General features: G+C 47.9%; 1 protein-coding gene across 1 annotated transcript in view; it reads left to right on the top strand.

Annotated features, from left to right (window-relative positions):
* LOC142291659 (uncharacterized) overlaps positions 1-21607 on the top strand; it is a 1021181-nt gene that overhangs the window by 555640 nt on the left and 443934 nt on the right. Inside the window, exon 74 of the mRNA XM_075336344.1 lies at positions 17203-17351. Coding sequence (XP_075192459.1) covers positions 17203-17351 — 149 coding nt within the window. The remainder of the gene's footprint in view (positions 1-17202; positions 17352-21607) is intronic.

Here is a 21607-nt window from a genome sequence, read left to right as displayed (position 1 = left end):
TAGTCCCACTAGTGCAAAGACATTTGCAGAGCGCGTCTGCCTGCGTTGCACACTACAACTCATTCTAACCAAGCCATTATACTAGCAAACACTCAGTGTACCTAGTGGCATCCTATACGTGCTATTGGACTTTGCTATAGTCCCACTAGTGCAAAGACATTTGCAGAGCGCGTCTGCCTGCGTTGCACACTACAACTCATTCTAACCAAGCCATTATACTAGCAAACACTCAGTGTACCTAGTGGCATCCTATACGTGGCTATTGGACTTTGCTATAGTCCCACTAGTGCAAAGACATTTGCAGAGCGCGTCTGCCTGCGTTGCACACTACAACTCATTCTAACCAAGCCATTATACTAGCAAACACTCAGTGTACCTAGTGGCATCCTATACGTGGCTATTGGACTTTGCTATAGTCCCACTAGTGCAAAGACATTTGCAGAGCGCGTCTGCCTGCGTTGCACACTACAACTCATTCTAACCAAGCCATTATACTAGCAAACACTCAGTGTACCTAGTGGCATCCTATACGTGGCTATTGGACTTTGCTATAGTCCCACTAGTGCAAAGACATTTGCAGAGCGCGTCTGCCTGCGTTGCACACTACAACTCATTCTAACCAAGCCATTATACTAGCAAACACTCAGTGTACCTAGTGGCATCCTATACGTGGCTATTGGACTTTGCTATAGTCCCACTAGTGCAAAGACATTTGCAGAGCGCGTCTGCCTGCGTTGCACACTACAACTCATTCTAACCAAGCCATTATACTAGCAAACACTCAGTGTACCTAGTGGCATCCTATACGTGGCTATTGGACTTTGCTATAGTCCCACTAGTGCAAAGACATTTGCAGAGCGCGTCTGCCTGCGTTGCACACTACAACTCATTCTAACCAAGCCATTATACTAGCAAACACTCAGTGTACCTAGTGGCATCCTATACGTGGCTATTGGACTTTGCTATAGTCCCACTAGTGCAAAGACATTTGCAGAGCGCGTCTGCCTGCGTTGCACACTACAACTCATTCTAACCAAGCCATTATACTAGCAAACACTCAGTGTACCTAGTGGCATCCTATACGTGGCTATTGGACTTTGCTATAGTCCCACTAGTGCAAAGACATTTGCAGAGCGCGTCTGCCTGCGTTGCACACTACAACTCATTCTAACCAAGCCATTATACTAGCAAACACTCAGTGTACCTAGTGGCATCCTATACGTGGCTATTGGACTTTGCTATAGTCCCACTAGTGCAAAGACATTTGCAGAGCGCGTCTGCCTGCGTTGCACACTACAACTCATTCTAACCAAGCCATTATACTAGCAAACACTCAGTGTACCTAGTGGCATCCTATACGTGGCTATTGGACTTTGCTATAGTCCCACTAGTGCAAAGACATTTGCAGAGCGCGTCTGCCTGCGTTGCACACTACAACTCATTCTAACCAAGCCATTATACTAGCAAACACTCAGTGTACCTAGTGGCATCCTATACGTGGCTATTGGACTTTGCTATAGTCCCACTAGTGCAAAGACATTTGCAGAGCGCGTCTGCCTGCGTTGCACACTACAACTCATTCTAACCAAGCCATTATACTAGCAAACACTCAGTGTACCTAGTGGCATCCTATACGTGGCTATTGGACTTTGCTATAGTCCCACTAGTGCAAAGACATTTGCAGAGCGCGTCTGCCTGCGTTGCACACTACAACTCATTCTAACCAAGCCATTATACTAGCAAACACTCAGTGTACCTAGTGGCATCCTATACGTGGCTATTGGACTTTGCTATAGTCCCACTAGTGCAAAGACATTTGCAGAGCGCGTCTGCCTGCGTTGCACACTACAACTCATTCTAACCAAGCCATTATACTAGCAAACACTCAGTGTACCTAGTGGCATCCTATACGTGGCTATTGGACTTTGCTATAGTCCCACTAGTGCAAAGACATTTGCAGAGCGCGTCTGCCTGCGTTGCACACTACAACTCATTCTAACCAAGCCATTATACTAGCAAACACTCAGTGTACCTAGTGGCATCCTATACGTGGCTATTGGACTTTGCTATAGTCCCACTAGTGCAAAGACATTTGCAGAGCGCGTCTGCCTGCGTTGCACACTACAACTCATTCTAACCAAGCCATTATACTAGCAAACACTCAGTGTACCTAGTGGCATCCTATACGTGGCTATTGGACTTTGCTATAGTCCCACTAGTGCAAAGACATTTGCAGAGCGCGTCTGCCTGCGTTGCACACTACAACTCATTCTAACCAAGCCATTATACTAGCAAACACTCAGTGTACCTAGTGGCATCCTATACGTGGCTATTGGACTTTGCTATAGTCCCACTAGTGCAAAGACATTTGCAGAGCGCGTCTGCCTGCGTTGCACACTACAACTCATTCTAACCAAGCCATTATACTAGCAAACACTCAGTGTACCTAGTGGCATCCTATACGTGGCTATTGGACTTTGCTATAGTCCCACTAGTGCAAAGACATTTGCAGAGCGCGTCTGCCTGCGTTGCACACTACAACTCATTCTAACCAAGCCATTATACTAGCAAACACTCAGTGTACCTAGTGGCATCCTATACGTGGCTATTGGACTTTGCTATAGTCCCACTAGTGCAAAGACATTTGCAGAGCGCGTCTGCCTGCGTTGCACACTACAACTCATTCTAACCAAGCCATTATACTAGCAAACACTCAGTGTACCTAGTGGCATCCTATACGTGGCTATTGGACTTTGCTATAGTCCCACTAGTGCAAAGACATTTGCAGAGCGCGTCTGCCTGCGTTGCACACTACAACTCATTCTAACCAAGCCATTATACTAGCAAACACTCAGTGTACCTAGTGGCATCCTATACGTGGCTATTGGACTTTGCTATAGTCCCACTAGTGCAAAGACATTTGCAGAGCGCGTCTGCCTGCGTTGCACACTACAACTCATTCTAACCAAGCCATTATACTAGCAAACACTCAGTGTACCTAGTGGCATCCTATACGTGGCTATTGGACTTTGCTATAGTCCCACTAGTGCAAAGACATTTGCAGAGCGCGTCTGCCTGCGTTGCACACTACAACTCATTCTAACCAAGCCATTATACTAGCAAACACTCAGTGTACCTAGTGGCATCCTATACGTGGCTATTGGACTTTGCTATAGTCCCACTAGTGCAAAGACATTTGCAGAGCGCGTCTGCCTGCGTTGCACACTACAACTCATTCTAACCAAGCCATTATACTAGCAAACACTCAGTGTACCTAGTGGCATCCTATACGTGGCTATTGGACTTTGCTATAGTCCCACTAGTGCAAAGACATTTGCAGAGCGCGTCTGCCTGCGTTGCACACTACAACTCATTCTAACCAAGCCATTATACTAGCAAACACTCAGTGTACCTAGTGGCATCCTATACGTGGCTATTGGACTTTGCTATAGTCCCACTAGTGCAAAGACATTTGCAGAGCGCGTCTGCCTGCGTTGCACACTACAACTCATTCTAACCAAGCCATTATACTAGCAAACACTCAGTGTACCTAGTGGCATCCTATACGTGGCTATTGGACTTTGCTATAGTCCCACTAGTGCAAAGACATTTGCAGAGCGCGTCTGCCTGCGTTGCACACTACAACTCATTCTAACCAAGCCATTATACTAGCAAACACTCAGTGTACCTAGTGGCATCCTATACGTGGCTATTGGACTTTGCTATAGTCCCACTAGTGCAAAGACATTTGCAGAGCGCGTCTGCCTGCGTTGCACACTACAACTCATTCTAACCAAGCCATTATACTAGCAAACACTCAGTGTACCTAGTGGCATCCTATACGTGGCTATTGGACTTTGCTATAGTCCCACTAGTGCAAAGACATTTGCAGAGCGCGTCTGCCTGCGTTGCACACTACAACTCATTCTAACCAAGCCATTATACTAGCAAACACTCAGTGTACCTAGTGGCATCCTATACGTGGCTATTGGACTTTGCTATAGTCCCACTAGTGCAAAGACATTTGCAGAGCGCGTCTGCCTGCGTTGCACACTACAACTCATTCTAACCAAGCCATTATACTAGCAAACACTCAGTGTACCTAGTGGCATCCTATACGTGGCTATTGGACTTTGCTATAGTCCCACTAGTGCAAAGACATTTGCAGAGCGCGTCTGCCTGCGTTGCACACTACAACTCATTCTAACCAAGCCATTATACTAGCAAACACTCAGTGTACCTAGTGGCATCCTATACGTGGCTATTGGACTTTGCTATAGTCCCACTAGTGCAAAGACATTTGCAGAGCGCGTCTGCCTGCGTTGCACACTACAACTCATTCTAACCAAGCCATTATACTAGCAAACACTCAGTGTACCTAGTGGCATCCTATACGTGGCTATTGGACTTTGCTATAGTCCCACTAGTGCAAAGACATTTGCAGAGCGCGTCTGCCTGCGTTGCACACTACAACTCATTCTAACCAAGCCATTATACTAGCAAACACTCAGTGTACCTAGTGGCATCCTATACGTGGCTATTGGACTTTGCTATAGTCCCACTAGTGCAAAGACATTTGCAGAGCGCGTCTGCCTGCGTTGCACACTACAACTCATTCTAACCAAGCCATTATACTAGCAAACACTCAGTGTACCTAGTGGCATCCTATACGTGGCTATTGGACTTTGCTATAGTCCCACTAGTGCAAAGACATTTGCAGAGCGCGTCTGCCTGCGTTGCACACTACAACTCATTCTAACCAAGCCATTATACTAGCAAACACTCAGTGTACCTAGTGGCATCCTATACGTGGCTATTGGACTTTGCTATAGTCCCACTAGTGCAAAGACATTTGCAGAGCGCGTCTGCCTGCGTTGCACACTACAACTCATTCTAACCAAGCCATTATACTAGCAAACACTCAGTGTACCTAGTGGCATCCTATACGTGGCTATTGGACTTTGCTATAGTCCCACTAGTGCAAAGACATTTGCAGAGCGCGTCTGCCTGCGTTGCACACTACAACTCATTCTAACCAAGCCATTATACTAGCAAACACTCAGTGTACCTAGTGGCATCCTATACGTGGCTATTGGACTTTGCTATAGTCCCACTAGTGCAAAGACATTTGCAGAGCGCGTCTGCCTGCGTTGCACACTACAACTCATTCTAACCAAGCCATTATACTAGCAAACACTCAGTGTACCTAGTGGCATCCTATACGTGGCTATTGGACTTTGCTATAGTCCCACTAGTGCAAAGACATTTGCAGAGCGCGTCTGCCTGCGTTGCACACTACAACTCATTCTAACCAAGCCATTATACTAGCAAACACTCAGTGTACCTAGTGGCATCCTATACGTGGCTATTGGACTTTGCTATAGTCCCACTAGTGCAAAGACATTTGCAGAGCGCGTCTGCCTGCGTTGCACACTACAACTCATTCTAACCAAGCCATTATACTAGCAAACACTCAGTGTACCTAGTGGCATCCTATACGTGGCTATTGGACTTTGCTATAGTCCCACTAGTGCAAAGACATTTGCAGAGCGCGTCTGCCTGCGTTGCACACTACAACTCATTCTAACCAAGCCATTATACTAGCAAACACTCAGTGTACCTAGTGGCATCCTATACGTGGCTATTGGACTTTGCTATAGTCCCACTAGTGCAAAGACATTTGCAGAGCGCGTCTGCCTGCGTTGCACACTACAACTCATTCTAACCAAGCCATTATACTAGCAAACACTCAGTGTACCTAGTGGCATCCTATACGTGGCTATTGGACTTTGCTATAGTCCCACTAGTGCAAAGACATTTGCAGAGCGCGTCTGCCTGCGTTGCACACTACAACTCATTCTAACCAAGCCATTATACTAGCAAACACTCAGTGTACCTAGTGGCATCCTATACGTGGCTATTGGACTTTGCTATAGTCCCACTAGTGCAAAGACATTTGCAGAGCGCGTCTGCCTGCGTTGCACACTACAACTCATTCTAACCAAGCCATTATACTAGCAAACACTCAGTGTACCTAGTGGCATCCTATACGTGGCTATTGGACTTTGCTATAGTCCCACTAGTGCAAAGACATTTGCAGAGCGCGTCTGCCTGTGTTGCACACTACAACTCATTCTAACCAAGCCATTATACTAGCAAACACTCAGTGTACCTAGTGGCATCCTATACGTGGCTATTGGACTTTGCTATAGTCCCACTAGTGCAAAGACATTTGCAGAGCGCGTCTGCCTGCGTTGCACACTACAACTCATTCTAACCAAGCCATTATACTAGCAAACACTCAGTGTACCTAGTGGCATCCTATACGTGGCTATTGGACTTTGCTATAGTCCCACTAGTGCAAAGACATTTGCAGAGCGCGTCTGCCTGCGTTGCACACTACAACTCATTCTAACCAAGCCATTATACTAGCAAACACTCAGTGTACCTAGTGGCATCCTATACGTGGCTATTGGACTTTGCTATAGTCCCACTAGTGCAAAGACATTTGCAGAGCGCGTCTGCCTGCGTTGCACACTCCAACTAATTATAACTAAGTTGCATTGTCAGGGATATTTATTCTTTATTATTCTGCTGTTAATAAAGCTAGACCACCACTGCAATCTTCACCACCTCTCAATTTTTACTACCACATTTTCAGTCCACAATCTTGTCGCAATCAACATGAGTGGCAAAATGACAGATGCTGGTGGAAAGGGGAAGAGGCGTGGTGGAAAAGGCAAAAAAGGTTTTGTCCGTGGGGAAGGTGGCAAAGCTCCATTATCATCTGCTGAAGATAGACCATCTACCAGCAAAAGTAAGATGTCTACTACTTACCGTGGACAATCCGATGTGCTCCCTTTTTTACGGACACGAACAACAGGAAGAAAGGTAGATGATGGGCAAAAAAGGAAAATGCTTGAATGGATCTCAAGTGGTCCAACAAGTGCCCTCTCAGCCACTTCAAGTACCGCATCCAAAAAACACCAGTCCTCTGAGTTGTCATCCCAATCACACTTGATTTCTCCCAGCTCTGAAGTCTCCATCAGCCCTGCACAGTATGGTGGAACTGAGATGGCTGAGTCTGCAGAGCTGTTCAGTCACACTATAGCCTGGGAATCAGAGGTCTGCTCCCAAGCTACAGTGAGTACAGAACAGGAAATGGTCTGCAGTGATGCCCAGAACCTTTGTGACTCAGATTCAGGCCGTGAGGACCAAGTTTCTGAGCATAATGTTGACCCTTTGTCACAAACTGTAACACCTGTGGTTATAGACAATGAGGAACATACTGATGAAGATGAGACGCAGATACCCGATTGGGATGACAACTTAAATATTCCGTCAGGGCAAGAAGAGGCTCGGTCTGAGGGGGAGGGGAGTGCAAACACAACAATTGATGATGACGTTCTAGATCCCACCTACTGTCAACCCCCAGTCAGGCACTCGAGGAGGTCAACAGAGGCGGTGGAGGAGGATGCAACCGACGACGAAGTTACCTTGCGCCTTCCTGGACAGAGTCGGAGCACTGGTAGCACGTCTACAACTGCATCCTCAGCCACCACTCTGCCTATGAGCATTATTCGGGGTGGATCAACAGGTCGCATGGCCTCTAAGCCTTGCCTAGCCTGGTCCTTTTTTCACATCGAAAAAGATCGCCCAACTCATGTGATATGTAACATTTGTCATGATTCTCTTAGTAGAGGTCAAAAGCTCAGCAGTTTGACAACTTCTTCCATGAATCGTCACATGAATAAATATCATAAGTCCCGGTGGGAAGCTCACCGTGCTGCAATGCGGCCTAGCGGAGCGAACCATCCACCGCCCGCCCCTTCCACTGCATCCGCGCGCTCTTCATCTTCTAGGACTGTGGGGACAGCTGCCTCACCTGTTTTTCCACGCAAAACTTCCACCACTGTAACCGCAACAGGCAGTTTGCTTGTAAGGTCGTCAGTTGGTTTGGAAGGGGAAACAAGTGAGTGTGTACAGCTCTCTCAGACATCGATAGCACCAACGTTGGATGAAGGCAACATCATGTCTCCGCCTGCACTTTCCTCACAAACCTGCATTTTTCCAGGGACACCCTACTCAACACCGTCTACACACAGCAGCCAGATCTCTGTCCCTCAGATGTGGTCAAATAAAAGGCCACTTCCTCCGACCCATGACAAAGCTAAGAGGTTGACTCTATCCCTCTGTAAGCTGTTGGCTACCGAAATGCTGCCTTTCCGCCTAGTGGACACACAGGATTTTAGAGACCTTATGTCTGTCGCTGTGCCCCAGTACCAGATGCCTAGTCGCCACTACTTCTCTAAGAAAGGTGTGCCCGCGCTACACCAGCATGTCGCACACAACATCACCGCTTCCTTGAGAAACTCTGTGTGTGAACGGGTGCATTTCACCACCGATACTTGGACCAGTAAGCATGGACAGGGACGTTACATGTCGCTGACTGGGCACTGGGTAACTATGGTGATAGATGGTGAAGGGTCTGCTGCACAAGTCTTGCCGTCCCCACGACTTGTGTGTCAATCCTCTGTCTGTCCAAGTTCCGCCACTGCTTCTGCATCCTCCACCTCATCTGGGTCCTCCACCTCCGCCCCAAGCCTGCCTGGTCAGGCCACCAGCGTTCTCACTGCGCAGAAGGAATCACGCACCCCTCATTACTATGCTGGCAGCAGAGCGCAACGGCATCAGGCGGTCTTTAGCTTGACATGTCTTGGTAATAAGAGTCACACAGCTGAGGAGTTGTGGTCAGCTTTGCGGTCCGAGTTTAATAAATGGTTGTCTCCACTCAAACTGCAGCCTGGTAAGGCCGTGTGCGACAATGCTGCAAACCTGGGTGCGGCACTTCGCCTGGGCAAGGTGACACACGTACCTTGTATGGCTCACGTGTTGAACCTTGTCGTGCAGCAATTTTTAACACACTATCCCGGCCTAGATGGCCTTCTGAACAGGGCACGAAAACTGTCAGCTCACTTCCGCCGTTCAAGCGCCGCAGCAGAGCGACTTGCATCGCTCCAGAAGTCTTTCGGCCTGCCGGTTCATCGCCTGAAATGCGATGTGGCGACACGCTGGAATTCAACTCTCCACATGTTACAGCGACTGTGGCAGCACCGCAGAGCCCTGGTGCAATACGTCATGACGTATAGCCTGGGCCAACGAGATGCAGAGGTGGGGCAGATCACCCTGATGGAGTGGTCTCAGATCAAGGACCTATGCACCCTTCTGCACAGTTTCGACATGGCGACGAATATGTTTAGCTCTGACAATGCCATTATCAGCATGACGATTCCAGTCATTTACATGCTGGAGCACACGCTAAACACTATTCGGAGTCAGGGGGTGGGACAACATGAAGGGGAGGAACTACAGGAGGATTCATATGCGCAAGGGACAACAACATCACGAAGGTCCAGACGTTCATCATCACCAACGCAGCAGGCATGGGACCATGGGGGACAGGGATCGACAAGGGCGCATAGTAGCAGGCGAAATGTTGAGCAAGGTGCAGGAGAACATGAAGAAATGGAGGACGAACTGTCCATGGACATGGAAGACTCAGCGGATGAGGGAGACCTTGGTCAAATTTCAGTTGAAAGAGGTTGGGGTCAGATGTCAGAGGAAGAAAGAACGGGTAGCACCTCTATGCCACAAACACAGCATGGACTTGGTCCGCATGGCTGCGCAAGACACATGAGTGCCTTTTTGTTGCACTACCTCCAACATGACAGTCGTATTGTCAAAATTAGAAGTGATGATGACTACTGGATTGCCACACTATTAGATCCCCGGTACAAGTCCAAATTTTGTGACATAATTCCAGCCATAGAAAGGGACGCACGTATGCAGGAGTATCAGCAGAAGCTGTTACTAGATCTTAGCTCGGCTTTTCCACCAAACAACCGTGCAGGTGCAGGGAGTGAATCTCCCAGTTGTAACTTGACAAACATGGGACGGTCTCGTCATCTTCAACAGTCTACCCGTACCAGTAGGACCTTTTCTGGTGCCGGTAACAGCAATTTTATGGAATCTTTTCATAATTTTTTTAGACCCTCTTTTGCAAGGCCACCAGAGACAACAAGTCTGACACATAGTCAACGGCTGGAGAGGATGATACAGGAGTATCTCCAAATGAACATCGATGCCATGACTGTGCAACTGGAGCCTTGCTCCTTTTGGGCTTCAAACCTACAAAAATGGCCAGAGCTCGCAACTTACGCCTTGGAGATTTTGTCGTGTCCAGCTGCCAGCGTTGTCTCTGAACGTGTATTCAGTGCTGCTGGGTGTGTGCTGACAGATAAGCGCACGCGTCTGTCCAGTGACAATGTGGACAGACTGACGTTCATCAAAATGAACAAGTCATGGATCCAGAAGGAATTTACTACCCCTGTGTCATCCTGGGGAGAGTAAATGCTTGTGGATTTGGAATGTGCTTGATGCAAATCAAAACATCCTGTTTGCAACTAGGGCCCAAGTGCTGCCACTGATGGGGTGGGTGTCTGTGTGGCCCAATTTTTGGAAAAAAGGGAGACTCCGCTTGGAGTAACCCTTGCTTGCTGTGTTTTTAAAAGAAGCCAAGATGAACAAGTCATGGGTCAGCAAAGACTTTGCTACCTACCCCGGTGTCATCCTGGGGACGGTTAAGAATAGCGTAATTTTGAATGTGCTTGATGCAAATCAAAACATCCTGTTTGCAACTAGGGCCCAAGTGCTGCCACTGATGGGGTGGGTGTCTGTGTGGCCCAATTTTTGGAAAAAAGGGAGACTCCGCTTGGAGTAACCCTTGCTTACATTGTTTTTAAAAGAAGCCAAGATGAACAAGTCATGGGTCAGCAAAGACTTTGCTACCTACCCCGGTGTCATCCTGGGGACGGCTAAGAATAGCGTATTTTTGAATGTGCTTGATGCAAATCAAAACATCCTGTTTGCAACTAGGGCCCAAGTGCTGCCACTGATGTGGTGGGTGTCTGTGTGGCCCAATTTTTGGAAAAAAGGGAGACTCCGCTTGGAGTAACCCTTGCTTGCTGTGTTTTTAAAAGAAGCCAAGATGAACAGAGCTGGGATCAGGAAAGACTTTGCTACCTACCCCGGTGTCATCCTGGGGACGGATAAGAATGGCGTATTTTTGAATGTGCTTGATGCAAATCTAGCTGTGAAGTGTACAACTGGGGCACAACTGCTGCCACTGAATGGGTGGGTGTGTGTGGGGCCCAATTTTTGGAAAAAAGGGGAGACTCCGCTTGGAGTAACCCTTGCTTACATTGTTTTTAAAAGAAGCCAAGATGAACAAGTCATGGGTCAGCAAAGACTTTGCTACCTACCCCAGTGTCATCCTGGGGACGGCTAAGAATAGCGTATTTTTGAATGTGCTTGATGCAAATCAAAACATCCTGTTTGCAACTAGGGCCCAAGTGCTGCCACTGATGGGGTGGGTGTCTGTGTGGCCCAATTTTTGGAAAAAAGGGAGACTCCGCTTGGAGTAACCCTTGCTTGCTGTGTTTTTAAAAGAAGCCAAGATGAACAGAGCTGGGATCAGGAAAGACTTTGCTACCTACCCCGGTGTCATCCTGGGGACGGATAAGAATGGCGTATTTTTGAATGTGCTTGATGCAAATCTAGCTGTGAAGTGTACAACTGGGGCACAACTGCTGCCACTGAATGGGTGGGTGTGTGTGGGGCCCAATTTTTGGAAAAAAGGGGAGACTCCGCTTGGAGTAACCCTTGCTTACATTGTTTTTAAAAGAAGCCAAGATGAACAAGTCATGGGTCAGCAAAGACTTTGCTACCTACCCCAGTGTCATCCTGGGGACGGCTAAGAATAGCGTATTTTTGAATGTGCTTGATGCAAATCAAAACATCCTGTTTGCAACTAGGGCCCAAGTGCTGCCACTGATGGGGTGGGTGTCTGTGTGGCCCAATTTTTGGAAAAAAGGGAGACTCCGCTTGGAGTAACCCTTGCTTGCTGTGTTTTTAAAAGAAGCCAAGATGAACAGAGCTGGGATCAGGAAAGACTTTGCTACCTACCCCGGTGTCATCCTGGGGACGGATAAGAATGGCGTATTTTTGAATGTGCTTGATGCAAATCAAAACATCCTGTTTGCAACTAGGGCCCAAGTGCTGCCACTGATGGGGTGGGTGTCTGTGTGGCCCAATTTTTGGAAAAAAGGGAGACTCCGCTTGGAGTAACCCTTGCTTACATTGTTTTTAAAAGAAGCCAAGATGAACAAGTCATGGGTCAGCAAAGACTTTGCTACCTACCCCGGTGTCATCCTGGGGACGGCTAAGAATAGCGTATTTTTGAATGTGCTTGATGCAAATCAAAACATCCTGTTTGCAACTAGGGCCCAAGTGCTGCCACTGATGTGGTGGGTGTCTGTGTGGCCCAATTTTTGGAAAAAAGGGAGACTCCGCTTGGAGTAACCCTTGCTTGCTGTGTTTTTAAAAGAAGCCAAGATGAACAGAGCTGGGATCAGGAAAGACTTTGCTACCTACCCCGGTGTCATCCTGTGGACGGCTAAGAATAGCGTATTTTTGAATGTGCTTGATGCAAATCAAAACATCCTGTTTGCAACTAGGGCCCAAGTGCTGCCACTGATGGGGTGGGTGTCTGTGTGGCCCAATTTTTGGAAAAAAGGGAGACTCCGCTTGGAGTAACCCTTGCTTGCTGTGTTTTTAAAAGAAGCCAAGATGAACAGAGCTGGGATCAGGAAAGACTTTGCTACCTACCCCGGTGTCATCCTGGGGACGGTTAAGAATAGCGTATTTTTGAATGTGCTTGATGCAAATCAAAACATCCTGTTTGCAACTAGGGCCCAAGTGCTGCCACTGATGGGGTGGGTGTCTGTGTGGCCCAATTTTTGGAAAAAAGGGAGACTCCGCTTGGAGTAACCCTTGCTTGCTGTGTTTTTAAAAGAAGCCAAGATGAACAGAGCTCGGATCAGGAAAGACTTTGCTACCTACCCCGGTGTCATCCTGGGGACGGATAAGAATGGCGTATTTTTGAATGTGCTTGATGCAAATCTAGCTGTGAAGTGTACAACTGGGGCACAACTGCTGCCACTGAAGGGGTGGGTGTGTGGGGCCCAATTTTTGGAAAAAAGGGAGACTCCGCTTGGAGTCACCTTGCGGTGTTTTACATGACTTTAGAAGGGCGTGCCATGCCTATATCTGTGTGTCCTCCTCTTTTTCCTTGTCCAGCTGTTTTGTTTTCGCATGAGTACATGTCCTTGTCACTTTCCCATGTGTTTGTGTTGTGTTGTGAGTTGTTTGTCACCTTTTGGACACCTTTGAGGGTGTTTTCTAGGTGTTTTACTGTGTTTGTGATTGCCTGCCATTGTTTCCTATGGGCTCGAGTTCGGTTCGTCGAACGTTCGACGAGCCGAACTCGAGCCAGACCCCCCGTTCGGCGAACCGCCTCGAGCCGAACCGGGACCGGTTCGCTCATCTCTACTCAAGAATAGTCAGAAAGTAAAAAAAAGACATTTCTCATTTTTCTTTTTTTGTTCGTAAGGATTCGCAATCTGCAGTCAATCAGGACTTAATGATTAGTGTTTCCTGTAAGCTGAACAATCTAAAAAGGAAAGTGTTAAAGTTTAAGACCATAAAGCTGGGTTTACACACTGCAACATCTCAAACGACATCGCTGTAACGTCACCGGTTTTGTGACGCAATAGCGTTGTCGTTTGCGATGTTGCAGTGTGTGAAACACATCAGCGACCTGGCCCCTGCAGTGAAGTTGCTGATCGCTACAAATCGTTCAGGACCATTCCTAGGTCCTTTGTTTCCCGCTGTGCAGCATGCATCGCTAGAAAGTTTCAGTGTGTGAAAGACTTTGCAGCAACTTTGTTAGCAACTTCCCTTTCAAAAAGCTGCTTATCAACGTCCCCAACAACCAGCTAGGTCGCTCTGCAGGTCCGGATCGCTGTTGCGTTGTTGGCCAGGTTTGCCTGTTTGACAGCTCACCAGCGACTCAACAGAGACTTAGGGAGGTCGCTGTTACGTCACAAAACCGGTGACGTTACAGCGATGTCCTTTGCGATGTTGCAGTGTGTAAACCCAGCTTTAGTCTGCAGTCACTCTATGTGACTGCAGACTTGTGAATCCTCACATCGCATACAATGAGCGCTCTTCAGATTCGCCAGTGTTAGAGCTGGGAAAAGCGGTCAAGTGATGATAAATATGCAATATACATACACCTGGTGAGAATCCGACTAGATTGGTGTGGCTTCAATCAATGCAAGTGTATTCTGACTGGGAATATGCATATCGCATACTCGCCGCCCTGTGAACGCCATTCATGGCTCTGACACCGGCAATCCTCACAGACTGCTGTCAATTTACTTGTGTATTTAGACTGGACAACCCCTTTAAACAGCATACTAATGAGGTCAACAGGCTCAATTACAGCCGTAATTACAGCACTGACAGCTGCATGAAGGAGCATCAGCGGCCCAGTAGGTGAGTATCCTTTTTTTCCACTTTTTGACCATTTTTTGTTCTATGCCACGTTTTGATTTTAGTGCTATGGATTATAGTTGAAACGGATATCCGAGCCCTTAACAAAAAAAAAAGTGCCTAAGCACTAATGTGGCGCCCTGGACTAGCCAGGTAGCCACAGACAAAACACACACACACACCCACCCCCGGACAGTTACATTAGTCAGACACAAAACCCTTGTTGCCTCCCTCCAGGGTCTGATGTCCACACCAGGTGGGGCGGAGCCAGGTGGTTGGCCCCGCCCACTGAGGAGTTTACAGGCCTGGAGGCGGGAAAAGCAGTCAGTTGGAGTTAGAGTTTGGAGGAGTTGAGTCCAGGAGGTGAAAGTGAGCGGTCACTTACTGCGAGTGTCTGGGTTGGAGCCCAGGCACTGAGAGCAAGGTTGGCAGATGGTAGTGGCCGTCTGCAGGAGTTGGTGGAACTCCGCAGAGCCGTAAGGACCGGGGCTGGGTGGTGGCCCACCAGTACTGGACCGGGGAATGGAGTGAAGCTAAGCACACCCAGGCAGGGCCATCGGACCCCGACCAGGCTTGGAGCCGCCGACAATAGTCAAATCCGAATGTGACAGGAACCCCCGGGGTTCCCTAACAACCAAGTCCCGATTGAAGGCAACCGCTCACACTGTGAGGACATACAGCCACCGCCACCGGCTAGAAGTCCAAGGGCCAGCACCTGCGGGCAAAACGGGCTCCTACGGCACCTATACACCGGGAGCGGACTACCGGTGGGCAACCACAGGAGTCAGAACATTCTAAAAGGTGCAGGGAAAGACAGCCACCATCACCTGTCCGGGGAGAGACACAGCAGCCGGCTGCGGGACCCATCCATCCAGCCGTTTGGTTTACCGGAGACTTTGTGCATCTCTTGCTGAGTGAGTACACCCGTGCCATCCGGCACCGCGCCGCGCTGTTCCTGCAACCCTGCACCTCACCGACCCTGCCTCCCCATCACACCACCGGGCCCCGGGACCACCAACCCCTACTCACGGAGGGGGAAAACAACATCCCAGCTGCTCCCTACCATCGCTCCCGGGATCCCCGTCACCAGCAGCGGTGGTGCCCATCTTCACCACAACCCGTGGGTGGCGTCAGGGACTAAATCCCCAAACAAACCACCCCCTTTTCACTCACGGGTCAGGAGCGCCGCTCGAGTCCCCGGATCTGGCCCACCGCTCGAGCCACCGAGCAGCGCCGGACCCGAGCGTTAGCGAGCGCAGCGCCTCGTCGCCCGCGACACTAACAGACGGGTAGTAGTTGCTACCTACTATAATTCTCACTGCAGCACGGTGAGCATGGATGTGTGAACCCACTAGACCGCAGCGGAGTTATGGTAGCTGACCACAAGCAGGACACGGGAGAGCATAGATGGTGAGCGATAGACTAGGTTTATTGACAATCCTTAAATAGGAAAGGAGTACGAAGGTGACTGGGAGAGGCTCCACCGGACCATGCACCGGACTCCCCTGGAGGAGCAACCGGGAGCAAACCCCTATACAGGGGCTGTCCGACCAAACCCCAGGCGGCCTAAATGCACAATCTCCAAGACAGTGGTTACAACTCACCGCATCACAAGGAAAGAGCAAAGTCTCTGGTTAGTGTACCCAGAAAGTAGCACAGCACAATGTGCGGAGACAAACTTGAAGTAAGTGGAAGTGGCTCCTCCGGATGCAGCACTGCTGTTACAGCAAAGCTCTCTGGACGTTGAACCAAAAGTGGAGCTTGAGACCAGGAAGGAGGCACAGCTTATGGGTCCTTTTGGCAATAGAGAAGCAGCAGTTCCGGAGGCTCAGCAAACAAGAATAAATCTAAGGATAGAAAATTACACATTAGTAAGAGGTACATGTAGAGGTACGCCGCGCGACCCCTACACTGACAACTTACTTAAGGATAGAAAATGTTGCCCAAGCACTTCCCATAAGGGGAGGGTGCTTTGTATACACAGAGCTGCTCAGCAATAGGCTAGGAGGGAATTGCCCTCAAAACAGCTTTGCACTAACTGCGATGTCAGAGGGAGGGGATGAGTCAGAGATCACATGATCCTTAGTGCATGCAGGACTCTGCAGTGTTACTATGGATGTAGGAGAGCAGGGTGCGCATGTGGGCTGTGTCAGCTTGCTGGAAATGGTAAGTACAGAATAGAAAGAAGCCGTTCCAGCCTTGGTGATGCAACGGGGATGCCCCTGGTCCCCATGACCAGCGGGACCAGCGGGAACAGCGCTTGGGGATGGCACAGGACGGAGCATGACACCTACCTGCCTGTTGTGCCCAGCGCCGTTCTTCGCCAGTACTGAGTGGTCACAGCAGCTTCTCTCAGCAATACAGCAGCTTCATCAACAGAGCAGAGAATTCTTGCTTTGTACATGGGGAGGGACAACCAACGTCATGCTGATTGACAGCTGTCTCCCCGCTGCTTAATTGGGGGAGCTGTCTATAAAATCAGCGTGACGTCGGCTGTCCATCCCCTTCTACAGAGCAGAACAGATGAGAAGCCTTCTTTGTACTGACGTGATGTCAGTGGAAGTAGCTGAATCGCCGGCAGGAGCGGTTTGTGACCAGCAGTGTTGGGCACAACAGGCAAGTAGGTACTTGGGCACATTTTCTTTCTTAAAAAAGTCCCAGATATACCCTTTAATGTATTGGATTCTGAGAATGTATGCGAATTGTACTTTATTTTAATATTTTATTTTACATCTTTTTCGGGATTAGGCAAGGAAGCAATGTTTTAACACCAATTGAGAAGACAATATCATCTGGTGGCCCGCTGATTTTAAGCAACTACTGCAGCAAATGGGATCACTTAATAATGCCACTCATAGACCACTGTTATGCAGCTAATGACAAAAGCAGTCCACAAGGTAAGAATTAGGCTAGGGCTACACAGTACCTTTGGCCACGACACCTATCACGCAACCCTGGTTTGCTAGGTGACGCTGCTACATTGCAGCGTGATACATGTGAGTAGGCTTGTATTACAATACCGAGGGTACCTTAACCTGAACAATCAAGTCGCAAAAAATCCTATCATGTCGGATTTTTTGCAACTTGCTTGTCATGGTCGCAGTACCTTTGTGGTCACAAAGCAACCACATTCACATGTACAGTACTGTGATGTTGTAGTGGCACAATGTGCAATTTGGGCATGCGGCGGTGTCACAGCCCCCTCTACAGAGCAGAGCGGATGAGAAGCCTCTGCACTGCTGGGCTCAGTTTCTAAATAAATAGTTGGTCACATAGATCTAGTCACCACATTTAAAGCATAAATTCCACATTAAACAGTTATTTTGGGGTTGACTCATAATATTAAATGTGCTCACAATGAGAGCAGTATAATTTAAGAAGAAATTAAAAGGTGACAACCATATCTTCTGTATAGACTGATCAGAGGCTACTATAATCATTTCTTATTGTGGGCCCGAGGGAAGGCAGTCTGTTACTGTGTACAGAAAAAGATCCAAATGTAATTATTATGAATTCATGTAATTTCAGTTTTACCAAATGTAATATGATATGTATGCCAATATGATCATTCATTTAACTCAAATTGCATTTTGTACATGTAACATCTATTTAAACGCTTAACGAATATAATATGATATATATACCGTATTTTTTGGACGCACCGGACCATAAGACGCACCCTGGTTTTAGAGGAGGAAAATAAAATTTTAAGCAAAAAATGTGGTCATGACACACTGTTATGGGGCAAGGATATGCTGCTGACACTTATGGGGGTAATGTCCCCAAATTCTCTACTAAGGAACCCCAGCCTGGTAATGATCCTCCTGCCTTGTATATGATCCCCATCCTTGTATATATGTCCCTCATCCTGGTATAGCCCCATCCTGCTATATACCACCATCCTGATAAATACCCTCATCCTGATAAATATCCCCATCCTGGTATAGCCTCCATCCTGTTATATACCCCCATCTTGATATATACCCCCATCCTGGTATAGCCCCCATCCTGTTATATACCCCCATCCTGATATATTCCCCCATCCTAATAAATACCTCCATCTTGATAAATACCCCCATCCTGATAAATACCCCCATCCTGCTATATACCCCCCTCCTTCTATATAGCCCCATCCTGCTCATATAGCCCCATCCTGCTCATATACCCCCATCCTGCTCATATACCCCCATACTGCTATATACCCCCATCCTGCTCATAATATACCCCCATCCTGGTATGTGCTTCCATCCTGCTATATACCCCATCCTGCTATATGGCCTGTATCCTATGGCACAGAAAAAAATAAACGTTTATACTCACCTTTCCTCACTCCAGCAGCATTGATCATCTTCCTCTCTGTGTCAGCAGCAGCGCCTCTGACCTGTGTGGAGCCGTCACCGTTCCCCTGCAGCTTCACAATGTCCTCCTGTCTACTGGCCCGCTGATGTGTTTGGAGCCGTGTGCGTACAGTGATGACGTCATCTCTGTGCTCACTGCTCTCTACACAGATTAGTTGGCCGGCAGACAGGAGGACATCGCGAAGCTGCAGGGATCAGTGGCCGGTGAGTATACCGCACTTATTCACTGCCCCCCAGCACTGATGATGATGCACAGGGAGCAGTGAATACAGCCGCACATGATCAATCCAGGCTGTAGTTGCCATGGGTGATCACGCGGGCCGGCTGTTAATTATGCATGCAACCCCCGCCCATCATCTCGCTGAGAGATGATGGGTGGGAGGGTGGGTGTACATATGAAATGAGCGGGCCCACGTGGTTATGGCAGGCGAGGCTACAGCCTGCTCGTGCTGCCGATTACCCGCTCCACCACAGCACCCTCATTTCCCGCAGCCATACATTCAGACTATAAGACGCACCCCCCACTTTCCCCCAACATTTGGGGGGAAAAAAGTGCGTCTTATAGTTTGAAAAATACGGTAATTCAGTTGACTTATTTTCTTTTAAATAAATTGCCAACATTTTATTTATTGCTCCATAGACTAAATTATAAATGTTTTAACTACTAAGAAACAGATATATCTGATGCATATACAAGTGCATCTCAATAAATTAGAATATTATCAAAAAGTGAATTTATTTCAGAAATGCAATACAAAAAGGAAATTTTCAGCGTAAAAAAACTGGGGAAAAACAGGGTTTTTGCCGCGCTAAGAGACCACGAGCATGAATATAACAATTTGTTCTTTTATTTAGGTCATTCCAATGCGTTTCGGAGACTCATCTGCCTCCTTCCTCAGGGAAAAGAATCTTTTCCCTGAGGAAGGAGGCAGATGAGTCTCTGAAACGCGTTGGAATGACCTAAATAAAAGAACAAATTGTTATATTCATGCTCGTGGTCTCTTAGCGCGGCAAAAAAAAAAAAGTTTTTTCCCAGTTTTTTACGCTGAAAATTTGCTCTGTAACGGGGCCACTGCTGAACCACCTAAGCGCTCATCCACGTCTGCAAAGGGGTTGTGACTGGCACAACCCTGCCAGGTGAGTGCATTGTTCTTTTCCTTTTTCACCCTGTAAACTGGGTAAGACAGTATTGCGCCTTTTTCTCTCCCATCACAGCGCATACAAAAAGGAAAACATATATTATATAGAGTGATCTGTTTCAAGTGTTTATTTCTGTTAATGTTGATGATGATGATGATGATTATGGCTTACTGGCAATGAAAACCCAAAAGTCATTATCTCCGAAAATTAGAATATTATTTAAGACCAACTGAAAAAAAGATTTTAAACTCAGAAATGTTGGTGCCTACTGAAAAGTGTGTACAGTAAATGCACTCAATACTTGGTCGTGGCTCCTTTTGCATGAATTACTGCATCAATACGGCATGGCATGGAGTAGAGAAGCCTGTGGTACTGCTGAGGTGTTATGGAAGCCCAGGTAGCTTTGATAGCACCTTCAGCTCATCTGCATTGTTGGGTCTGGTGTCGCTCATCTTCCTCTTGATCTAGGTCAGGCGAGTTTGCTGTCCAATCAAGCACAGTTATACTGTGGTTATTAAACTAGGCATTGGTACTTTTGGCAGTATAGACAGGGGCCAAGTCCTGCTGGAAAATGAAATTGCCATCTCCAAAAAGCTTGTCTGCAGTGGGAAGCATGAAGTGCTCTAAAATTTCCTGGTAGACGGCTACGCTGACTTTGGTTTTGATAAAACACAGTGGGCGTACACCAGCAGATGACAGCAGTCAGCAGTCTTCTTCATGCTTGTGTAGCCTACTGAATTAGACTAAGGGTGGTGTCACACACAGCGACGACGACAATGACGTCGCTGCTACGTCACCAATTTCTGTGACGTTGCAGCGACGTCCCGTCGCTGTCGCTGTGTGTGACATCCAGCAATGACCTGGCCCCTGCTGTGAGGTTGCCGGTCGTTGCTGAATGTCCAGCTTCATTTTTTGGTCCTCGCTCTCCCGCTGTGATGCACACATCGCTGTGTGTGACAGCGAGAGAGCGACGAACTGAAGTGAGAAGGGAGCAGGAGCTGGCGCCTGGCAGCTGCGGTAAGCTGTAACCAAGGTAAACATCGGGTAACCAAGGGAAGACCTTTCCCTGGTTACCCGATATTTACCTTCGTTACCAGCGTCCGCCACTCTCGCTGCCAGTGCCGGCTCTCTGCTCTCTGCACATGTAGCTGCAGTACACATCGGGTAATTAACCCGATGTGTACTGTAGCTAGGAGTGCAGGGAGCCAGCGCTAAGCAGTGTGTGCGGCTCCCTGCTCTCTGCACATGTAGCTGCAGTACACATCGGGTAATTAACCCGATGTGTACTGTAGCTAGGAGTGCAGGGAGCAAGTGCTAAGCGCGGCTCCCTGCTCTCTGCACATGTAGCACAGCGACACGTGTCGTTATGATCGCTGCTGCTTCTGCTGTGTTTGACAGCTAAGCAGCGATCATAACAGCGACTTACAAGGTCGCTGTTGCATCACAGAAAATGGTGACGTAACAGCGACGTCGTTGTTGCTGTCGCTATGTGTGAACCCAGCTTAAGGCACCATTTTAAATGCCTAGGAAGCCTTTGCAGGTGTTTTGTGGTAATTATTCTAATTTTCTGAGACAATGACTTTCGGGTTTTAATGGCTGTTGGGTTTCAGCATTAACAGAAATAAACACTTGAAATAGATCACTCTGTAATGACT

This window comes from Anomaloglossus baeobatrachus, chromosome 2, assembly GCF_048569485.1.
Source record: "Anomaloglossus baeobatrachus isolate aAnoBae1 chromosome 2, aAnoBae1.hap1, whole genome shotgun sequence".
Lineage (NCBI taxonomy): Eukaryota > Metazoa > Chordata > Amphibia > Anura > Aromobatidae > Anomaloglossus > Anomaloglossus baeobatrachus.
The sequence above is the reverse complement of the archived record's forward strand: the minus strand, read 5'-3'. Positions and strand labels throughout refer to the sequence as shown.